A 17,039-nucleotide genomic window follows, 5' to 3' on the forward strand; every position below is an offset into this window, starting at 1 on the left:
TTACATGAGAGAGTCAATACTACAACATTGAAAATGGTAGCAAAGCTTTTATACTAGAGAAAAGATAGTCTTTCTAAGGAAACTATAGCTAAAATGATTGAATCTGAGTTGATTTCAGCTTGAAGGGTACAAACTGGCTTGAGAGTAGAGTTTGTAAGTTTGTTTGTTTGATTGGTTGAGTGTCCTTGTCTCTGTTGTCTCTTCTTCCTTTTATAGGCGATCTGGCCAGAGAGTAAGGGCATTAATCTTGCCCAAAAGCTCTTGGAGGGTAGTGAGTCATCAACTTTTTACTTGTAATGCCACTGAAAAGTGTTTTTTGGCTGATATTAGATTATTCTCCATCACTTGTTACTTCAGTTATAGACACGTATCTTATGTCTTGGCTAAGAAGGTTTTAGTTTGCTTCTGGACTCGATGTTGGGCTTCAGGCAAGTCATCCTTTAATTTGACATCCTTGAGATTCCCTTTATCCAAGCCTAATATTCAAATATTAACCCAAACAAATTTTTTATTTGAAACAATCATAGGAAGAAAAGTTTAGCATGAGAAAATCTACTGAAGAAACGAAGAATAAAAATAGTTATCAAATGGGTGGTGGGATCTTCAGTTGATATTTTGAAGATTCGTGAGGGGTTTATAGACATGTCAACATACTTTTGCTTACAGATGTCAATGAGAAATTGGAGGAGTGTCAACTAAGAATGGTAAAATACTTATGGGTATGGATAACCGCGGTTATCCATTCATATAAAATTCACGATTACGGTTATGTGAATAACCGTTTACCCGTGAAATTTAGAAGGTAGTTATGGGTATTACCCGTGGTTATAAACATGTATCCATTTAACTATTTATTTTAATGTATGTAAAATAAATAAAACTAAAAATCCTTAAATTGTTCGATGGACTCCCGCCGCTCATCTCTCTCCTTGCTGTCATCTCTTTCATCTCCACGTCTCTCTTGTCTCCGGAGCGGCACCTGAACCTGCATCCACGGCGGAGTTTCACAACGAAGCATTTGTCTATGTGGCACATGTGAATAATTCCCAAACACTACGACAATATACGTGGTGTGAAAAAGGCTATAACCTATTGTCGTTTTTTCTCATGGGGCAAAAGTCCATACTGGAAAGGAATCTGTAATTCTGTATGGCCAATATATCCCATTTTTAACTTTTACTACTAAATTATTCTAAGGGAACAGCAACACCGATCCTATTACCTGTCTCTCTGTAAGACTTGCAGTGCCATCTAGTTGGAATTTGATCAAAATTCAATAGAGAAATAACAAAATAAATGAAAGCAAATCTGAATCCCAAAAGAAATGGTACAGTGAGTCGGCTACATACATAACAATGCATGAATGATCATGCTTAGCTAATGGACGGCTAACTTTAACACTACTTTATTTATTTATTTTTTTTTAACAAACGATATTATCTACACTAAGAAGAAGAAGTGAGCTTAGCCTCATAATAGATTAACAATAATATGATACAATTTTACATTTGGCGATATTCGAAATTAAGAGCTCTCACTTACCCTACTTTAATTTTTATATATATAGTTAATCTCTCATGCATACAATGCATTAAGGATCACGATTCGTCCCATCGTTCATGAATGACTAACCTTAAAACAATGAATGATTGAACTTTATCAATGTTGTAACGGGTAAATGGATAAATGGGTAAAAGAAGGGTAAATGATAGAAAACTGTAAACGGGTAAATGGGTAAACGGATATACTATTACGGTTAAATGGGTATGCAATTATGAGTATTGTTAACCGTTTATAAACTGTTATGGGTATAATTATAACCGTTTATGCAATTACCCAATGGGTAAACGGTTATGTCAGGTAAAGAATTAAATGGTTATGGTTAAATAACTGCGATTACCCTCCCGCCATAACTGTTGTCATCCTTAGTGTCAATTCAGCTTTAGTTGTTAAAATAGTGCCTCTTAAAAATATCTTCAAAGGAGATAGAAAATGGCAGCAAACTCTCTCCAACCGAGCATTCAATTTCGTATGTGGCGCTGAGTCAATTGAAGGCAAAGTATTTTGTTGTCAAATTTGACAGCATATATCTAATTTATTAAATAATTTTTTTAATAGATCAATATAATATATAATAAATGCTGTTTCTTTTTTCAAGTATTTGATTGGTTGCCTCATTCATGGGAGCCAACAAAAATATAAAAAAAATTATTAAATGGCATTGTTATTTAACATATCAGGTGAAGCAAAGTATTGTACAAAATGTCGGATTGCCACATAAGCCATCAAATATCATTTTAATGTTTAAAATTTGACACCTCCTTTGAAGATGCTTTAAGTTGTTAGAAAAGTTGTTAAGAGGGTTGTTAGTAGTTATTTAGCTGAAGAGCATCTCCGAAAATCTCTAAGTTTTTGTTAAACTAACAAGTAACCAATGTCAAAAAATTTATTTTACTTCCCATTTAACTTTTTATCTCCAATAACATTCCCTATTTTAATAAGTTTTGAATATTTTATTATTAACAATTCAAATCCAACCTACTCATTTTCTAAAACAATATTCTCTCTTTCTGTTTTCTCAAAGAAGGATCCACGCTTGAGATTTATTATTTTTTCAATATTTATGTGATGAACAGTTGCTCAATAAATTTAAAGAGTGACTATTCATTTTGTTATGTTAAAGACTCTTTTGTAGAGTTTGTTGGAAATTTTTATTTTTATTTTTAAGTTTGGCTTTTAATAAAGGGTTTTAGTTGTTTACAACATCTCTTGGGGACGCTCTAAGCAATGGCGGATCTATAGAGGGGCCTGGGAGGTCCCAGGACCCCTCAGCGATCCTAAATTGTTGCTAGAAAATTTTCAAGGACCCCTCATACTCGAACACGAGGTTTGTGCAGGTTGTAGTGGCATCTTCCTTGAGAAGAAGACGACCACACACGAGAAGAAAGAAAATAGGGACCCCCTTTAACACTTGGCCCAAAGCAACAGTGTTTTGGCAATTGTTTTAATTAAAAAAATTAAAAAATTAAAACAGTGGGCAAAATGATGTCGTTTGTCCATATTGTTTTAAATCACAGGCCACATCTTTCTCCACAATCCCATTTTCCCCCGCTTATCTGCTTCTCCCAATGTCCCAGCTTTCACATATTCACCCAAATTCCAATCCCCAACTCCCCGATTTCAAAACCCTAAAATTCTAAACCCCACCCAATCCCATATTATAATTTTATTACTCTAATATCATACCTCCACTTGTTTCAAATCTCCATGCCGCCACTATTTGGCTCAAAATTCAAGTAAGTTTTTTGGTATTCTAATCTAATCTCAATTAAATTATATTAGATATTGATGGAGATTTTTAGTCTATTGTTGATATGTTTTATGTTTGTATACTCATTTGATCATTGGAATAAATGGAATTTTTGTTTATTGATTAATTGGTAGATGTTTTGTGTTGTTTGTTTGTTTAATGTTTTGTGTTGTTTATTGATTAATTGGTAGATATTTCAAGCCAAAGCCAATAGCACCTTCTATTTGTTCGGGTACTCCGAGCTCAAAACAAAATGAGTGTGACATTGATTTTAATAATCTTGAGAGAGACTCGGGAAAAAGAATTCGAATGAAGGACTATCCTCCTAATATTCAAGATGAGGTCCAAAGAGCATATATGCCAATGGGACCTTGTAGGCCTACAATGCATGAGTTTCCATACACTTTGCATGCAAAGAAAAAGCGACGATTTGTTGTTTCGTGGTTTGAAGAATATGATTGGTTGAAGTATAGTATATCTAAAGATGCGGCGTTTTGTCTTCATTGCTATCTCTTTAAAATCAACTTTTCAAAATTAGAAAGTGATGCCTTCACTGAGGTAGGCTTTAAGAAATGGAAGAATGCAAGAGAACGTTTTGACAAACATTTTGGTCCTATTGGTAGTGTCCACAATAAAGCTAGAGAAGCAGCTAGTTATCTAATGAACCAACACATATTGAAGCAGTTGTGATCAAATAGTCAAAAGAAGAGTATGAAATATCGTCTTTGTTTGAATGCACAATTAGAAAGTGATGCCTTCACTGAGGTAGGCTTTAAGAAATGGAAGAATGCAAGAGAACGTTTTGACAAACATGTTGGTCCTATTGGTAGTGTCCATAATAAAGCTAGAGAAACAGCTAGTTATCTAATGAATCAACACATATTGAAGCAGCTGTGATCAAATAGTCAAAAGAAGAGTATGAAATATCGTCTTTGCTTGAATGCAATAATAGATTGCACTAAGTTTTCGTTGTGACAAGGCCTTCCTTGTCGTGGCCACGATGAAAGTGACACTTTGAATAATAGGGGGAATTATATAGAGCTCTTACAATTCCTTGCAGATCATGATGAGAAAATAAAGGAAGTTGTGTTGGAAAATGCTCTGGAAAGTCTCAAGCTAATATAGCTCATTCAATTCAAAAAGATATTGTCAATTCATGTGCCTTCAAAACCATTAAGGCTATTATGAAGGAAGTGGAAGAGAGTAAATTATTTTCTATAATGGTAGATGAATCACGTGATGTTTCAACAAAGGAGCAAATGGCAGGGGTTTTGCGTTATATGGACAACAAAGGTCAAGTAATTGAAAGGTTCGTGGGGGTCCAACATGTTACCGAAACAACTTTAAGTAAACTAAAGGAGTCCATTGATGAATTCTTGAAACTACATGATTTGAGTTACTCTAACCTATGAGGTCAAGGTTATGATGACGCGAGTAATATGAGAGGTGAGTTCAATGGCCTTCAAAAAAAAATTTGGGTGAAGAAAGTTGTGCATTCTATGTTCATTGTTTTGCTCATCAACTACAATTAGCTCTTGTTGCCGTAGCGAAGAAAAACTCCGATGTTGCCGCTTTTCTTTTTACTAATAGTTTGGTGAATGTTGTTGGATGCTCATGTAAGTGTTGTGATGCACTTAGAGAGAAACAACAAGAAAATCTCATGAAAGCTATTGAAAATTATTGTCTTGAAATGGGGGCAATGATTAAATCAAGAAACTAGTCTCCAACGTGTTAGGGATACACAATGGAATTCACATTATGGTGCTTTGATTCGTTTGATTACAATGTTCTCATCTGTGGTGGATGTGCTTGACATGATTGTTGAAGATTGCTACTATGATAGCGTTGGTGAAGCAAAAAGGTTATTAAAAGATTTACAATCTTTTGAGTTTGTGTTCCTCATCTTTTTATTGAAATTCATATTGGGAGTTAAAAATGATTTGGCACAAGCATTGCAAAAGAAAGATCAAGAGTTGTGAATGCAATGACTTTAGTCAAGACATGTAAAGAACAACTACGTTGCATGAGGAATGATGAGAAATTTGATCTTTTGGTTGATAAAGTATCATCTTTTTGTGTCAAACATGAAATTGAGGTACCTAATACAGATGGTTCATATGTCATTCAAGGGAAGTCATTGCGTAAGGCTCAAAAAAAGACCAATCGTTATCATTACAAAGTGGAATTCTTTTTTTGAGGTCATTGATTTCCAACTTACATAATTAGATGATCGCTTCGCTGAAGGTAATATTGAATTGCTTATATGCTTGGCATGTGTTGAGTCTGAATGATTCATTTATAGCGTTTGATAAAGAAAAGCTTGTTTGCCTTGCTCAGTTGTATCCTAAATATTTCAAGGATCTAGTTAGATCAGCACTTCAAGATCAACTTGATATTTATATTCATTTTATGAGTTCTGATAATGATTTTTCTCAATTGCAAAATTAATGATCTTGCTAAGAAAATGGTGGAGAAAGGGTTGCATCAAACATTTTCATATGTATATTTGCTTGTTCAGTTGGCTTTGGTTTTACTAGTTGCAACCGCTTAAGTGGAAAAGGCATTTTCCGCTATGAATATCATTAAGGTCAACTTCGCAATAAAATGAGAGATCATTGGTTGAGTGACAGCTTAGTTGTTTACATTGAGAAAGATGTTTTTTCATGTATGGGTAATGAAGCTATCATGAAACATTTTCAAACTTGGAAACCTCGTCGTGGACGCTTTAATTAGGATTTTATAGCTTGTAATGTTGTCTTTGTATGATTTTTGAATGAAATCTATTATAATTTCTTTTCAATGTTATTTTTGTCTATAAATTTTTTGACCTTTATTATTGGGACCACCGAGTTTAAAATCCTAGATCCACCACTGGCTCTAAGCAAGTTAGTTTAGCTGACACTGTGAAGCCAAAAATAATTCAAAACAATATTAGAGCTAACATGTAGACTTCTATTCACATTTGACAAGAATGTTGTCATCAATTGGCGAGGCCCACATTTCATTCCACTGACAGTTTAACCAACAAAGAAGCCTAAGCCTTAGACTAATATTTCTCCAAGCTCATTTGCACATAACAAGGAGATAAGGTAAGGGAATTAAAGCTAGAACTAATAACTAATTCCTACCTTTATGCTTTCCTAATTGAAAACATGTTCCTTTATTCAAAGAAACGCAATTAAATCCAATCAAGGTATTCTCCAAATAGAATTCTTAGATATTATCATATATTTAATAATACATGTAAGGACTTTTCTTAAACATCTTTAAGATATTTCAACATCTCAAAGATATTTTCCTACTGCATCCAAGGGATGACACACTTTGGTCAATTGGACACGGACATGTGGCATGGGCTTTCCCACACACCATGGCCGCCCACTAGCTTCCATGAATACCCTATCACCAATTCATTCTCTGTAAATTGATCCTATGCAATTCAACCCAAAATCTCTCTATCTCTCTCTCTCTCTCTCTCTCTCTCTCTCTCTCTCTCTCTCTCTCTCTCTCTCACACACACACACACACACACACACACACACACACACACACACATTGAAACTATCTTAGGCATCAAAGGTAATTGGACAACCCCCCTCCCCCCTAGGCGCATGGCTTTGGCCGTAACCAAGGGAGTTAATTTGTTTTGTTGGTATAATTTCGTCAAATCTAAGGGCGGTAGAATTTTGCAAAAACAAATTGGTATTTTCATTGAGAGCTTGATTTAAATCTCAAAAAAACTCTCGCAATATTTTTTTTTTCAAATTTCTACCTCTTTTAATTTTTCTAATGCACCCCCATGTCCGATTTTTTTTAATTCTTTGATTCACGTGCGATAGGAAAAAAAACATGGTTGGAAATTTTGAACCACAACGAAAGGCCCTTCATAAGTGCCTCGTCCCTGCTCTGTCCCTCCTTGTGATAGAAAATGGAGGCTGGGCGATTGCCTCCTCTCGTGACCCTGTCACATCCTCTCAAGCCAAAATCGTAGCAAGAACGGCAGCGACAACACCAAAGTGCACATTAAATCAGGATAATTCGGAACTTGCAAAAAGGAGTTAGGCAAGAGTACTAGCAAAAGGAAGATGTGGTATTTTGGGTTTAGGATAATGAGTTTGAAAGAATGGTTATTGTACATTCATACATATCATTTACACAGGAGGCTTGAATTTTTATAATTTCGTGTAGTCTTGTAAAAGTTTATGATAAGAGGAATTATTTTCACTCCTATTTTATTTTTCTTACTTTTTATTTTATTTTACCTTACACTTTCGGATTAAGAATTCTCTACGAAGCTTGGGTCTAGGATTGTGACAACTTTGCTCTCTACTAATCCACCATCGATTTGGTTTCTAAATGGAGACCACTTTAGTCGTCGTTCTCGAGAAACAAGTGACGACGGGTTACTTTTTCTTGATAGGGATTAAGATTTTTAGCTGTTATTTTTTAATTATCGAGTAATTGTCTATATCGGATCGGGTTTCCCTTTGTTTATCTTGAGCTGCTACTACTATTGTTTTGTGGCCTGTTTATTTTATGAAATTTCTTTGATGCACTATGTGCACTAGAAAAAACCTCATTTATTTATTTTACGTTTAATTCCTTAGTCTTGGATCTGTGATATTTAGATGGGATTAATATATAAGAGTTGGGAACTGTGCTATATACTTTCTATTTTATTAGAAAGAACACTATCCAGTCTATCAATCATCACTACAGTTTAGTAGTATTCCTATTATTATCTCTAACTCATTTTAAAGCTTAGCTCAATCTCCTACCTCATACTATAGATAACATTCAGGGAAGCCCTGACTCAGTACCAGCAGGGTGATTGTCTGAGGCCTTAGAAAATCGGGGGCATAAAAAAATTATTAGGATAGTGTATTCAAACAGGGGCGGAGCCACCAAGGGACTAGGGTAGTTCCTGGCCTATCCTGACTTTATATGAGGTGTAAACCTCATGGAAGAAGATGAAGCAAACGAGATCGTTAAACTGTTTTGATTTTAAATCATTTCGGCTGTATAATGAAACGATAAGTTTGGCAGGGGAGTTTTAAAAGAGATGTGCAATTTTAAATGGAAAAATCAATCTCACTTCTGGTTAGATTCTCTCACTTAACAGTAATATACACCCTATAATTTTCTTAACCAACCAACCTTTATTTGCAAACCTCTCCCCCTTTTCCTTCTTTTTCTACTTCTTTGTATTTTCTTTAGTCTTCCACAACCTACCTCTTACTTGGTTGTCTGGGTTTTTACATTTTTTTCTTCTTAGTATTGAATTTAAGAGAAATTTTTTTTTCAGTTTTGTGAGGATTACACAAATTGCATATGTCAACATGTTATGAATTAAACTTTTTACACACTCTCGTATATATATATATATACACATATTTGTAAAAGGCCCCTCCTCATTCAGAACTCTGACTCCGCCACTGTATTCAAATATGTTTTCATAAATGTATAAATTGAAACACGTTTGATTGAGTGAACAAGAAGTACATATAGAGGCGCTGGTTTCATAGTGTACTGAAAAGAAAGAGGTCTTGGGCCTTTGTGCGCCTTGTTTTTGTACACCTTGTTCTTTTCAATTTTTTTACTATTTTTGTTTAATTGTTAAATTCTTTTTACCTTTGATTTTTTACTATTTTTTTTATTGTTGATTTCTTCTTTGCAATTTTTTATAAATTTTTGTTTCATTGTTAAATTCTTTTTACCTTTGATTTTTTACTAATTTTTTTATTGTTAATTTCTTTTTACCTTTGATTTTTTTACTATTTTTTTATTTATTGTTTTTTCAAATTTTTACTATTTTTGTTTAATTGTTAAATTCTTTTTACCTTTGATTTTTTCAGCAAAGTTGACCTCAAGTTTGACAAGGTTAAGTTAGAGGATACTTATGGAAATATAATCTAGGTGAGATGAAGAGGGACATGGAATTGGGGACACAGACTGGGGTTAAATTTAGGGAACTTTAATGAAAAGCTATTGGTATTGTTCATTAAAAAAAAATCATATTTTTACACTAAAAAATCAATCCTGATACTATTCACTTTATCATTTATTTTGCTTTTATCGTTAAATCTCAAAGTTTTCAAATTTTTTTCATTAATTGTCTTTTAAATTTAAGAGCTCGTTAAACTTTTTTTTTTTTTTTTGGAAAGCGAGCTAGTTCAACTTTTGTCATTCTAGAAGCATGATAAGAAGTACAATTGGAGATGAATTTTTCAACTTCTTTCTAAATTTTAGTTAAAGCACAAATAGGGAGCCATTAAAGATGTTCTAAATATTGTCAGCAAAATTTTTACAAATTATATTTGTAGAGAAATACTAATGAAATTCTCTTAAAAATGAAACTCTTCATGAGTTTTCTGCCGCCTCATGTTTTTGGTTCAATATTTTATAGAGTAATGCTATGGAGACTAAATTTCCAAACTAAATGTATCACCAAGTGGAATAAGCACATTTATCAACGTTTAAGTAATAAACCACTAATCAACTTTCATATCTTTTAGTTTTCAAAACTGTATTTAAATTTAGTTTTCCTAGTTTTACTCTATTTTATAATAAAAAAGGTCGTACCCAGTGCACAAGGCTCTCGCTTTACGCAAGGTCTGAGAGAGGTGAATGTCGGCTAGCCTTACCCCCATTTATGGAGAGGCTGCTTCCAAGTCTCGAACCCGAGACCTACCGCTCATGGACGAAGGCACTTGCCATCGCACCAAGTGCGACCTCTTACTCTATTTTATAATGTCGACACAAAAATTAACATAAAATTATAAGATAACAGAGAATATATAAAAAAACTCTACTTTAAGAGTCCCACTATGATGTAAAATTGACGTAAACCTGTATTAGTTATGCAGCTGCCCTTTTTGTTGAACAACTTTATACAGCTGCCCTTGAAGTTTGAATGCTAGTTTCAACTGTATTAATTGGCACCGACAAGGAAACTAATTATTATGTATGGGACCTGTTATAAAGAAGAAATTTTACTGTTCAACCGTATTAACATTGACAATATAAAACGTTTTCTGAGGCCACGGTCTGCTGTCTTCTGATTGCATTTAGTTTTGCGTCTCTGTACGAATTGACAACACAAAACGCGTCGGTTTTTTGGGGCTAAGCCCTGCTGTCTTCTGATTGCATTTATTTTTGTCTCTTTACGAATTTTTGGACATTTGACCCTCCACTCAGTCTAAAATTAACACTGTTAACTATTATATATTACTAATTATATAAGTTGAAGAAAAATAAAAACAACACAATCAAATAAACACGGGACAACAACCTACTCCAACCACCCCCAGTCACCTCCGAAGCTCATCCTCACGCAAAGTTCCTTTTCTTTTTCTATCTCTCTCCTCGAGATCCTTCTCTCTTGAATTCTTGCACTAGATCGTGATCCATTCATCCATCTAGTCAAACAACAAATGTTTTGTGGAGTTGGAAATTTGAGAATGGAAGATATAGTGAGGAATTCGATAGAGAAAGATCTCGAGGAGAGAGAGAAGGAACTTTGCGGTCGGTGAGGATGAGCTTCGGCGGTGACTGGGGTGGTTGGAATCTTTCTTAAGCGGCAACAACGAACGCAAATACGCCCAGATCTTGTTGTTTCATTTTTGCTGAAACAGTGTCAGTGAAATGTTTTCTGTCACAATTAAAAAAATTATCGTTGGTGGGGACGAGGAGAGGGATGAGGATCACTTGAGACAGTCTTTTGTTTTTCGATTTTAATTAACTAATCAATTAACTTTAGTTTTAATTTTTTTCCAAATTAAAAAAGTAATATTTAACGTGAAAATTGGTTAGAATTAGATGAAATAACACATGATAAATAATTAGATATATGCTGAGCATACTTTATAATTATAGTGCTTTGACAGCAGATCTCTTTGCTGGTCACATTATTCTATAAATACATGGCCGTTCATGCAAACTGATGAAAGGTTTATAATTTGAATAGTATACATACATAAACCAACATGGAGGTTTGGGAAGAGGAACTGGAGCCAGTGAGCCCTAATGGCCACTATTTCAACAGCTCTGTTTTATCGATATCTGTTCTTGGTGTTTTGGAATTTGAAATTCCAATTGAGGACTCTCAAACTTTGTCATTGCTCGAGAATGTGTTCCTGCCCATCAACCCACGCTTCTCCTCTATAATGGTACTCTCTCTCTCTCTCTCTCTCTCTTTGTTTCCTTCCTTTTACTTGTCAAACAACTTTTCAAAAGAAAATTTTGTTTGAATAGTTAGTTGAAGGTAGGAGAATTATGCTAATTTTCGCATAAACTATCAAAGTCAGTTGAATTTAAAATTTATTACTTATACGGGAATATAAATATCATTAGATTTATAGTGAAATTCCTCTTAACTAAGTAAAAGATTTTAGGTCCAAATACAGTTTCTATTTTGGGTTTTTGTCACAAATAATATTTGAAATTGACCAATCTCAATAAAATAATCATTGAAATTGAAAATCGATTATTGTAACCTTTAAAAATGGATATCGCAAATCAATGTGATTCTTCTATTATAATTTCTTTAAGAATTTTGTTAATTATTGATTTGACACATGAATAAGTTCTATAAATCTATTAAATACTACCATGTGAAATCAAAAAATATTTAAATAAAAAAACTTTTATTTTTACAAAAAAAATAAAAAAGACCGTTCATCATCTTCTTTCCTCTCCCACCGGGCAACCACTACAGCCCCGCACCACCCTGTCGACTGCACCTTCGGGTCGAGCGACACCGGAGAGGTTTCAGTTCGGATTATAGGCGCCGGATAGCACGAGAACCGCAAGAACGGGGGTGCGACCGATTGGACTGTCTGGAGCCGACCGATACGATCGCGGAACGAGAGATGTAGGTTGGGGAGGACATGTGGTTAAGCTTGGAGTCGATCAGACGGGGTGAGAGTGGAGGTGGTGGTGGTTTCATTGATGGAGGGGAGAGGTTGGGAGCTGAGGAGGAGGAAGAGGAAGGCGTTGGTGGTGAGAGAGTGTGGGTTAGGTGGTCAATGCTGGGTGGATGGGTGGGTGTGCGGGTATATGCATATGGCAATTGCATTGTGTATTTTTACAGGGTTTGGGTTGATGGCTGTGTCACTGTAGGAGTCGGGGTGTGTGTTCGGTTTTTGGGAAGGGGAAGAAGATGATGAACAGTTATCTTTTTTTTTTAATTTTATTTTAAAGTTTTTAATTATATAACAAAAACTTATTTAAATATTTTCTAATTCACATGGTAAAATTTAATTAGATTTATGAGACCCAATTATGTGCCACATCAGCATATAACATATTTTTTGACACAATTATGACAGAATGACCACATTTATTTGTAATACCAATTTTTAGGGACTACGTTGATCGATTTTCAATTTCAATGATCATTTTGATGAGAGTCAGTTTCTTGAACTACATTTTTTACTGGTTTCAATATTTTCCAGATGTGAGCATAATTTGTTATAGGGCAAACTACATTTCAAATTCTTCCGGTTTGGAGTGAATTATGAACAAGGTCATGAAGTGTGTTTTTTTTTTAGGCACCAGAATGGGATTTTTTTTTTTTTATATAATGAATTCATACTAAACAATACAATTAAATCGTAGTATGAAGTGGTTGCCCCATAATATATTAAAATTGTATCACTTGATGCCTTTGGTCAGTTTGATTGTTTGATCTTGTTCGATATTCAGAGAGACGAAATATTGATCCATTCCTAACTTTATCGTCAAAAGTCTCGATAATATTAGAAGTGGAACCATACTTATATGTTGTATTTTATTTTCTCCCATCGAATGACATCCCCTAGCTTGATAAAGTTCTAGATCTAAAGCATTGTACTAGATCATTATGGTTATAGGGATGTGATATCCACATACCTCTTTTTACTTCTCTCACACATTTTTAGTTTTCGGCAGTCGGATCGGATGAATTGAAGAAGATCAACGGACATAAATTAACAAAGGGTGTGTGAGAAGTAAAAATAGGTGTGTGGATAGCATACCTGATTATATTGCATCAGTATAGTACGTTGGCTAAAAGTTTTTGGGACGTTTGAAGTTTCTTTTGAAGTATTCTTTACATGATGTGCACTTTTTCATGAACAGTATTTATTTAATTTGGAAACAGATTGAAAACAATGGAAAGAAACAATGGAAAAGGGTTGAAGTGAAGCTTGAAGACCATGTTAAAACTCCAATTTTCCCTTCCAATTTGTCGAATGAATCTTATGACGAGTATTTTGATGACTATATCTCAAGCATAGCTACTAAAAGATTTCCACAAGACAAACCACTGTGGGAAGTTCATGTTATAAAGTACCCAAATAGTAATGCAGCTGGTAATGTAATATTCAAGTTGCACCATGCATTAGGTGATGGCTACTCTCTCATGGGCGCTCTTCTCTCCTGCCTACAAAGGGCTGACAATCCTTCTCTTCCACTAACTTTTCCTTCACTGCTGCCATCAGAAACAAAGAGTGAAAATATTATGACCAAAACTATCTCATCCTTGTTGAGCACCGTATCAGATTTTTGGTGGGGCATTTCAAAGAGCTTCAAGGGGGAAGATGATCCATCACCAATAAAATCCTCGAAAAATGGACTTGAGTTCGCGCCAATTACAATATCAACGATTACGATCTCCCTTGATCGAATCAGATTAATTAAGAGCAAGCTCGGAGTGGTAAGTATCAAGTTTTCTTTGCAATATTTTGGTTTATGCATGTGTGCATGTATTTTTTTCTTTATAAAATACGAGAATAAGCTTTCATGTTTGACCTTCCTTCTCCTGTTTAAAATAAAAGTATATGTTGTCGCTTCTTTTTAAGCCATTTGTTCTCGGAACTAAATATAAATTTATTCTGCGCTCATAGGATGAGGGCATGCAGAAGACTTAAACTGAATATATGTTTAGCCATGCTAACCGTCTGCTTGCAAGTCAATCTCAATGCCTTAATGTAAACCTAAAAAGGTCTGAAAGCCGTAACAAAAACCTACCCCGTGCATGGTGGGCATGATTATTACTAACCACTAAAATTTAAATTACAAAATACTAAAGAAAGTCTAAAACTGCCTAATTTTTTTTTTTTAATTTTTTTTTCAAAGTCAATGTGTCTACTTCATCCTAAATTCCTAACTAGTATAATCTGACCTGTTGAAGCTAATGAAGAAGCCCTGAAACCATGATTTGTTCAACTATCCATTAAAAGAACACATAATTTATCCATAAATTTCACCATAATGGTCTTGATATTGTTGAAGCTCAAGGTGAACACTTAAATTGGGGACTTTGAGTCCTTAGACTCCCCATACATTATACTTTCATATTGATCTTTTAATGGCTAGTAACAAAAATCTCTTACATATCATTGTTTAAAATATTGAGACTAACAAAAAAAATAGAATGAAATACACACACAAAACGCAAATCACCAAACACCATATTTTCAAATTTGTAAAAAATTGTAACACAGTTAACTTATTTACTATCACAGACGATAAATGACGTTCTTACTGGGATGGTCTTTCTTGGCTCCCGGCTATATATCCAAGAGATGAACCAAAGCTCAAGGGAAGCGCATAGCACAGCATTGGTTTTACTAAATACAAGGATCATGGCGAATTATACGTCGATTGAAGAAATGGTCAAACCCGATAGCAAGAGTCCATGGGGAAACCATTTTACATTTGTGCATGTTCCCATTCCCAAGTTGACTGAATTCTCAAATGTGCTTGACTACGTTTGGAAGACACATAAAATAATCAAGCAGAAAAGAAATTCTTCAGCTATTTATTTCACTAGTGGGCTATTGAAGATGCTGAACAAGTTTGGAGGCCACGAGGTTAGTAAATAAGGACTCATTTGGTACACATGATTGGATTGAAATGGAGAATTTTCAAATTTTAAGCTATATTGAAGGTGGATGTTAATGATTTTCATTTAGAATGAATTAGAACAGGATTAGCTATGAAGAAAATTCATTTATGAAGGTTTAGAATGAACAAATTTTCTTCATGAGTAATCTATCTTCAATTCTCTCAATGGTCATAGTTGTATTATTTCTTTATTTTTAACGTACTTTTAATTTAATATTCGTTCCATCCAATCATGTGCACCAAATCAGCATACGAAATGCATGTGATATTTCATATATACAACATTTATCTAAAAATTATAAGGCTACTGGTGCAGGCAGCATCAAGATACGTCTGTAGCACATTAAAGAACTCGAGTGTGGTGATCACAAGTATGATTGGCCCGGTGGAAAAAATGTCTTTGGCAAACCAACCAATCAAGGGGTTTTACTTTTTGACAGTTGGGACACCTGAGGTAAACCAGATATTACTAGATGAGTAATGCTAGAGAGATTAAATTTGTTGACAAAGTTTTACAAATTAAAAGACATGAAAGTTGATGATTGATTTATTACTTAAACATTGATAAACATGCTTATTCTTTTTTGTGACATCATTTAGTTTGCAAATTTAGTCTCCAAATTTAATCTCCCTAGCATTATCCTTACTATATCATGCACACACGTACGGTCTCAAAAGTTTTGGAAACAATAATATTCATCGTCCGTTTCTGTAATCAGATACATAATAAATTAAGGTTTGGTTGATTAACAAGGGCTATGTGGTGTTTCTGTGATTGTCTTGTTCGTTTAAGGCTCTTCTAGTAGCATTTCAGAAAATGATATTCGAAGAACTGTTTTGCAAAATGAAAACAACATATAAAACTTTGCATTTTTGATGATGAGTTTGCATCTTCATTGAGTAAATGAATTTATTGATTTTTATCTATATATATGTGAGGTATGTTTTCTTAATGATAGTAGAGATATATTATACATACACACACACATATATATATGTGTGTGTGTGTGTGTGTGTGTGTGTGTATGTGTGTGTATATATATATATACAGGTAACACAATTTACATGGACCTGCAGGAACTTGACATATCAATCGTAAGTTATATGGGAAGGGTGAAGCTTGCCTTCACGGTGAAAAAAGGCATCATAGATCCACAAAAGTTGAAGTTGTGCATGGAAAACGCCCTCAATATGATATCCAACGCCGCAGACAAAAATTCTATGCAAAATAGCACTGAAGAACAGTCACACATTTGAAACTCTACCAAAACCGTAGATCTAAAAAATTCATAGACGGCAGGACTCTTGCTCTAGCTTAAGGCTGGTGGCAGCCTTCTCCTCCTTCCCCTTACCTCCTCTTTCTTGTTCTTATGGATTGCTCAAATTTGTTTCGTTTTAGTATTTCGTCAATAAGCGCCTCCTTAGTGAGGTTTTTTGTGAGTCTCTCCTAGTGAGTATCTTAGTTTTAAGATGATGTGTTCTCGGCCCCTCTTGGGTCTACAATGTATTTTTGGTAGCTTCGCTAATGGTGTTGAGCATAAAATTCGAGTTAGTATGGACACCAATTGGTTTGTTGTCAATTCCTTTTCGGAGTTGACGCTGCTTGTTGTCAAAGAATGTCCTTATGCTCTTTATATTGCAGTTTGGGCAAAACCACATAAACACACTGTCATATTAATCAAATGCCGAACTAAATGCACGAGCATATTTTGTCTATAATATGCCATTGTCAATAAAATAAAAAAGACATGCCGCAAAATCGTATGCTATTTCAAAACTTGATAAGTTTTAGACCAAGTATTGTACAACATCCAATTACTAGGGACGTTTGAAGTTTCTT

At 34.4% G+C, this 17,039-nt stretch overlaps 1 protein-coding gene and 1 non-coding gene across 4 annotated transcripts; both read left to right on the plus strand.

Moving 5' to 3' along the window:
* Nucleotides 1-10,381: 10,381 nt before the first annotated feature.
* LOC139193872 (wax ester synthase/diacylglycerol acyltransferase 11-like) lies at nucleotides 10,382-16,642 on the plus strand. Of its 3 annotated transcripts, XM_070817673.1 has the most exons (6): nucleotides 10,970-10,984; nucleotides 11,277-11,478; nucleotides 13,452-14,006; nucleotides 14,818-15,165; nucleotides 15,516-15,653; nucleotides 16,277-16,642. In XM_070817673.1, exons 2-6 carry the CDS (start codon nucleotides 11,296-11,298, stop codon nucleotides 16,454-16,456), a joined length of 1,404 nt encoding a protein of 467 aa, XP_070673774.1. In that variant the 5' UTR covers nucleotides 10,970-10,984; nucleotides 11,277-11,295; the 3' UTR covers nucleotides 16,457-16,642. The 3 variants fall into 3 exon arrangements, 2 of the variants coding, with proteins under 2 accessions (XP_070673773.1, XP_070673774.1); XR_011578393.1 differs by having other exon boundaries at nucleotides 10,382-11,478; nucleotides 15,516-16,202; nucleotides 16,251-16,642; XM_070817672.1 differs by having other exon boundaries at nucleotides 10,382-11,478.
* Nucleotides 10,595-10,885, plus strand: MIR11002C (microRNA MIR11002c). The gene is given in 1 exon segment (NR_161623.2): nucleotides 10,595-10,885. It is a non-coding gene; the product is annotated as a microRNA MIR11002c (primary transcript).
* Nucleotides 16,643-17,039: the final 397 nt, after the last annotated feature.

The sequence above is a fragment of the Malus domestica genome, chromosome 17 (genome assembly GCF_042453785.1).
Source record: "Malus domestica chromosome 17, GDT2T_hap1".
Classification (NCBI taxonomy): domain Eukaryota; kingdom Viridiplantae; phylum Streptophyta; class Magnoliopsida; order Rosales; family Rosaceae; genus Malus; species Malus domestica.